This window comes from Stenella coeruleoalba (genome assembly GCF_951394435.1).
Source record: "Stenella coeruleoalba genome assembly, chromosome: 5".
NCBI lineage: Eukaryota > Metazoa > Chordata > Mammalia > Artiodactyla > Delphinidae > Stenella > Stenella coeruleoalba.
The window spans coordinates 34,207,410-34,213,519 of NC_137150.1; the positions used below are offsets into that span (position 1 = coordinate 34,207,410).

General features: G+C 34.5%; 1 protein-coding gene across 2 annotated transcripts in view; it reads left to right on the top strand.

Moving 5' to 3' along the window:
• The window catches only part of NPHP3 (nephrocystin 3), a 52,190-nt gene extending 46,406 nt beyond the window's left edge, over positions 1-5,784 (top strand). Inside the window, exons 25-28 of one of the 2 annotated variants that reach the window (XM_079922674.1) lie at positions 1,587-1,712; positions 2,298-2,413; positions 3,000-3,176; positions 3,369-5,784. In XM_079922674.1, the coding sequence (XP_079778800.1) occupies positions 1,587-1,712; positions 2,298-2,413; positions 3,000-3,176; positions 3,369-3,438 (489 nt within the window). In that variant the 3' untranslated portion in view covers positions 3,439-5,784. The remainder of the gene's footprint in view (positions 1-1,586; positions 1,713-2,297; positions 2,414-2,999; positions 3,177-3,368) is intronic. The other variant, XM_079922675.1, reaches the window with a different exon arrangement.
• The last annotated feature ends 326 nt before the right edge of the window (positions 5,785-6,110 follow it).

The following is a 6,110-nucleotide window of genomic DNA, read 5'->3' on the forward strand; positions in this document are numbered from 1 at the left end:
AGAATGTAAATTGATACAGCCACTATGGAGAACAGTATGGAGGTTCCTTAAAAAACTAAAAAGACAACTACCATATGACCCAGCAATCCCACTCCTGGGCATATCTCCAGAGCAAACCATAATTCAAAAGGAGGTATGCACCCCGATGTTCATTGCAGCACTATTTACAATAGCCAGGACACAGAAGTAACCTAAATGCCCATCGACAGAAGAATGGTAAAGAAGATGTGGTACATATATACAATGGAATATTACTCAGCCATAAAAAGGAATGAAATAGTGCCATTTGTAGAGATATGGATGGACCTAGAGATTGTCATACAGAGTGAAGTAAGTTGGAAAGAGAAAAATAAATATCGTATAATACTGCTTTTATGTGGAATCTAGAAAAATGGTACAGATGAACTTACTGGCAAAGCAGAAATAGAGGCACAGATGTAGAGAATAAACTTATGGTTACCAAGCGGGGAAGGGGAGGGTGGGACAAATTGGGAGATTGGGATTGACATATATACACTACTATGTATAAAATAGGTAACTAATGAGAACCTACTGTTTAGCAGCACAAGGAACCCTACTCAGTGATCTGTGGTGACCTAAATGGGAAGGAAGTCTAAAAAAGAGGGGATATATGTATAACTGATTCACTTTGCTGTACAGCAGAAACTAACACAACATTGTAAAGCAATTATACTCCAATAAAAATTAATTTTAAAAAATAAATAAAAATATTATTTCAGACTTAACTGGTTTAGTTTTTAAAAATACATTCTAAATACAAATGCATTTGTCAGCACTCTAATTAGAACTTGTTCTTCTGTTACATTTCAGAAGTTCTAAAATTCAACCAGGATTAGGTTTGCTGTGTTAAGCTACCAGAAACATAACGAATCACCCAAATGTTAGGGCTGAAGGAGGAGTCTCTTGTAGCTGGTTAAATGACCATTTTAATTTCATTCTTTCTTTTCTTTGCTTGCAATTAAATGTAACCATTCTTTACCATAGGGTTCTAGCCTGAGTGATATTTGGAGTGTTTATAGCTGTTCTCAAAAAAAAAAAAAAGAAAAAGAAAGAGAAGCAGAGAAGTCTGCTTTCATTTAGCACAGTTACAGAGTTAGACTGTATTTAGACTTTGTTTGTGGGAAACTTGCTGGTCCTCCTGGTACTGAAGTTGATGTCTTAGTATGAAGGATCCATAGTTGCTATTTCTGCCTAACTTTCAAGTAAAAAGAAAGAATAATCTGGAAAGGATTTGGTGGAAAACAAGTTCTTATTTTGATGCTATCTCTAAATTATGTACAGTAGCAAACATACTTTTTACTTCATCAGAAATAGTAATAATGGATGATCCTAAAGGACTTTCTGAGTTATCAAAGAAAATGTTTTCATATTCAGTGTAGCTGTACTTACATGTTCTATTTGATGTCAGTTGTCTATAAACTTAACCATTAAATTGGGAGGAAATGCTTCTGAACTTTTTTCCTCAAAATTACTTTTTCATAGAAAATTGTATTTATGGAACAAGCTCTGATCAGAAAGTATTTATTGCTTTAATATTTTTGTTAGATTTCACTTTTGTTTTTTAGGGGAAACTTGACAAAGCTGTACCTTTGTATGAGCTGGCTGTTGAAATCCGGCAGAAATCCTTTGGCCCAAAGCACCCTAGTGTAGCTACTGCCTTGGTGAACTTAGCTGTTCTTTATAGCCAAATGGTAAGTTCCCACACTGTAATTCTTTATAAGTGAATGGTTTTAACGTATGAAATATAGGTAAACATGTATTAGATCTGGCACAGTAAAAATAATTAAAGGACATTTAGGTTATCTACTAATGTTCCCTTTAATACTTGAGAAATTATTGAAGTTATATTTGTAAGATAGTCCCTTCCTCTTAGTGTAAAACACTGAGTGTTTAGTTCATTGCATAGGCTTAGTTTTTTTAAATTCTGGAGACTCCCTACATCTTTATATCTAATATTGTTCTTAAGCTCTGTCATTTGCCTGTGATGAGTGAAAAACAGGTATGGTACCCTGTGGGCAAAAACAGGTTTGTGCTTATATAATTGGATTAATGTCATTGGATACCAAGCCGAGTCTAAAACTGAAGTTTCTGACTTTTTATTATACTGCTTCTCCCATTATTATTCCTAAATTAATCTGTTTATCCACATCTTGTAGGAGGATATTAACTTTTTAAAAGTGCTTATTACCCTAGTAGGTCAGCTTAGTCTAGAATACCTTAATAGTAATTTCAGAAACGCAGTGTGTTCAAGTGACCATTGTTTCTTTTTTAATAAGAAAAAACACATTGAGGCCTTGCCGTTATATGAAAGAGCATTAAAGATTTATGAGGACAGCCTGGGTCGGATGCATCCTCGAGTTGGAGAAACATTAAAAAATTTAGCTGTGCTTAGGTAAGAATTTTTCACTTTCCTCATGCAGCCAAAACCCCTTTTAAAACATCTTTGATTCATCATAGAGCACCACAAAATATTTATTGCTGATATGCTTTTTCTTGTAGTGGGAGGGGTTGTTTGGGGTTGATCTATATACTTCAAGAGATACTGAAGTAATATCCAGAGTGGAATGAAGGTGACATGATCTGTTTTGTAGAGGAGTGTATCACGGCAAATAGAGAAGGACGGTTTACATTTGCAGCTAACTGGCTCTAGGGTAATCTGGGCAATTTGCTGTCCTCAAAGCTGATTTACCATTAAGTACATGTTGATTTTTGCATTATGTTTATCTCAGGATGCTAACTTCCCTTAGCAGTTTCACTGCATCCATTACAACATAGTCTTAATGGTGCCCCTATGAGACACTTAACAGCACAAGACAGAAAGGAGAAGAGTTTGGGTATTCTGTTTTATTGGTCTGCCTGAATGAATGCACTGGAAAAAATGAGCAATTATCAACAACTTGTTTTTCTGTATTCTATAATATCATCTAAAATTGTTAAAAGGTTATAATCTCATTTTGAGAATTTTTTTTGTCTCAAAGCTATGAAGAAGGGGATTTCGAAAAAGCTGCTGAACTATACAGAAGGGCAATGGAAATAAAAGAAGCAGAAACGTCTCTTTTGGGTGGAAAAGCTCCTTCCCGACATTCATCAAGTGGAGATACGGTTAGCTTAAAAACAACCCATTCTCCTAATGTTTTCCTTCATCAAGGACAAAGGTAATAGCAGCAACTACAATTCATTGCAAATGCAACTTAGGATAAAATAATTAAGAAACATTTGGAACATTAGAATTTAAAACTTATAAAAATAGTTTTTAAGAAAACTTATTTTTGTGTGATTTAACTGATATTTGTATGAAATTGTATTGGACTACATTGAAGTTTGAGTCATGATTGTTTTGATTTTAGTTCTTTAAAAGAATTAATTTTCCTATTGTGTGGGAACCAAGGATGTAGACACATTAGAATCCTAAGATGACATGAAGAGTTGATCATGGAGAGTAGACTGGTCTCTGTTCTACAAGAGCTGGCAAAGCAGCCAAGACAAGCGGTTCAAGAATTCAGGGATTCTCCTCCTCTCTCAAGTTACTTTAGCCTCATCATTCCTCATCTTGCTTTTCAGCAGCAGTCTGGCCCAGTTCTCTACCTCAAAGAAAAGTTTCAAGGAGTAAAGGGATAATGTTGACGGAAAGTATGAATTGTCTTCTGTAAAACGAACTAGTAATAGGAATCTCTGACTGCTACATTTTTTTTATTCTACCTTTTCATTCAGCAGATTGGGCCAAGCCCTCTGCTTTCCATGCTCTCTACACTGTATATTGTTTTTACTGTGTAGTATGTACCTGCACAATCTGAAGTCATTAATGCAGTAACAGGTCAAGCTCTTTGGCATTCTTTGACCTTTCCCAAAATATGGACATGACCTTCTTTCTTAAATGGCCTAAATCTATGTCTTCATTTATCTTAGACTCAAAGTAGTTGGCCATTTTATACTGAAAATTAAATATTTTTATAGATTTTATAAATATTGCCAATTTGGGATAATGTTTTGTACCATTTATGTATTTATATATAAATAAAATCTTCAATTTTAATACTTGTAAGATTCCAACATGTATTAATTGTAAAGGTGAAAGATGTAATAACCATATTTCACTGTTTTAGAATAAAAGTGGAATTTCAAGTTCTTTTTCCCACTCCAGTGTATATTGGGTTGGCCAAAAGTTTCATTCGTTTTTTTCCGTAAGATGGATCTAATAGCACTTAGTTGTCTTTAACTTCATTCGTAACAATGTTGTTAAATTGTATGTGACAGCTATCATATCAGTGTGCATTTTAAAAAAGATTTATCAAAATTGGTGAATTTTTGTATAGCCATTTTAATATTGAAGATGGAAGAAAAAAGCAACATTTTCAGCACATTATGCTTTATTATTTCAAGAAAGGTAAAAACGCAACCAAAACGCAAAAAGGATTTGTGCAGTGTATGGAGAAGGTACTGTGACTGTTTGAACGTGTCAAAGTAATTTGCAAAGTTTCATGCTGGAGATTTCTCGGTGGACTATGCTCCACGGTTGGGTAGACCAGTTGAAGTTGATAGGGATCAAATCGAGACATTAACTGAGAACAATCACATTATACCACGTGGGAGATAGCCGATATACTCAAAATATCCAAGTCAAGCACTGAAAATCATTTGCACCAGCTTGGTTATGTTAATTGCTTTGATGTTTAGGTTCCACATAAGTTAAGTGAAAAAAACCTTCCTGACCGTATTTTCGCATGTGATTCTCTACTTAAACGTAATGAAAACGTTCCATTTTTAAAACAAATTGTGACAAGCGATGAAAAGTGGATACTGTACAATAATGTGGAATGGAAGAGATTGTGGGGCAAGTGAAATGAACCACCACCAACCAAACCAAAGGCCAATCTTCATCCAAAGAAGGTGATGTTGTGTACATGGTGGGATTGGAAGGGAGTTCTCTATTATGAGCTCCTTCCAGAAAACCAAACAATTAATTCCAACAAGTACTGCTCCCAGTTAGACCAACTGAAAGCAGCACTCCATCAAAAGCGTCCAAAATTAGTCAACAGAAAACACATTATCTTCCATCAGAATAACGCAAGACTGCATGTTTCTTTGATGACCAGGCAAAAACTGTTGTTACAGCTTGGCTGGGAAGTTCTGATTCACCCACCGTATTCGCCAGACGTTGCATTTATTTCAGTCTTTACAAAATTCTTGTAATGGAAAAAATTTCAATTCCCTGGAAGACTGTAGAAGGCACCTGGAATAGTTCTTTCCTCAAAAACATAAAAAGTTTTGGGAAGATGGAATTACGAAGTTGCCTGAAAAATGGCAGAAGGTAGTGGAACAAAAGGGTGAATACATTCAATAAAGTTCTTGTTGAAAATGAAAAGTGTGTCTTTTATTTATAATATAATAATACAAGAGGATTATATTTATATAATTAAGAAAAATGTTGAACATTACAAAAAAGACTAGAATGTTGTCAGTATTCACTGAGTAGTTTGCTCAACTTGAGCTTCAGTGACTCCGTAGGATTTTGGTTCATGTTCTCTAAGGCTTGGCTACTCAAGGTGGTCTGTGAACCAGGATCATCAGCGCCACATGAGAGCTAATTAATTCAGACAGCCTCTCCCCAGATTCATATGCACATATGTTTGAGAAACAGTGGTCTAATTCTAAGGCACGAGAGTGGTGACTTAAAAGAAATGAGGTAGGATCCTACAAAATGAGCATCATTCTTCCCCCTTCTGGGAGAAATTCAAGAGGGAAAAAAGAAGATAAATATAACCATAACACATCTTTCTGGTTATGGCCAGCTGTGAAAGGCACAAAGTAATTGAATTCACAAATATACTAGCTGTGAAGGGCACAAAGTAATTGAATTCAAATATACCAGACATTGATTTTAGAATTAATCTTTTAGAGTTTAAAATTTGATTATTTAGTGGTATAAGAAATTTAACACACTATAAGTAATATATTAAATTTAAATGGCTTAAACTTTAGGAAATAATCTGAGATTAATATTTTAGAAGAATCCTGAAAAAAGGAAAAAATAGCAAAAGAATAATATGCATTTCTTTCTTTGTTCCTATAAAATTTGGACTTAAAAAATA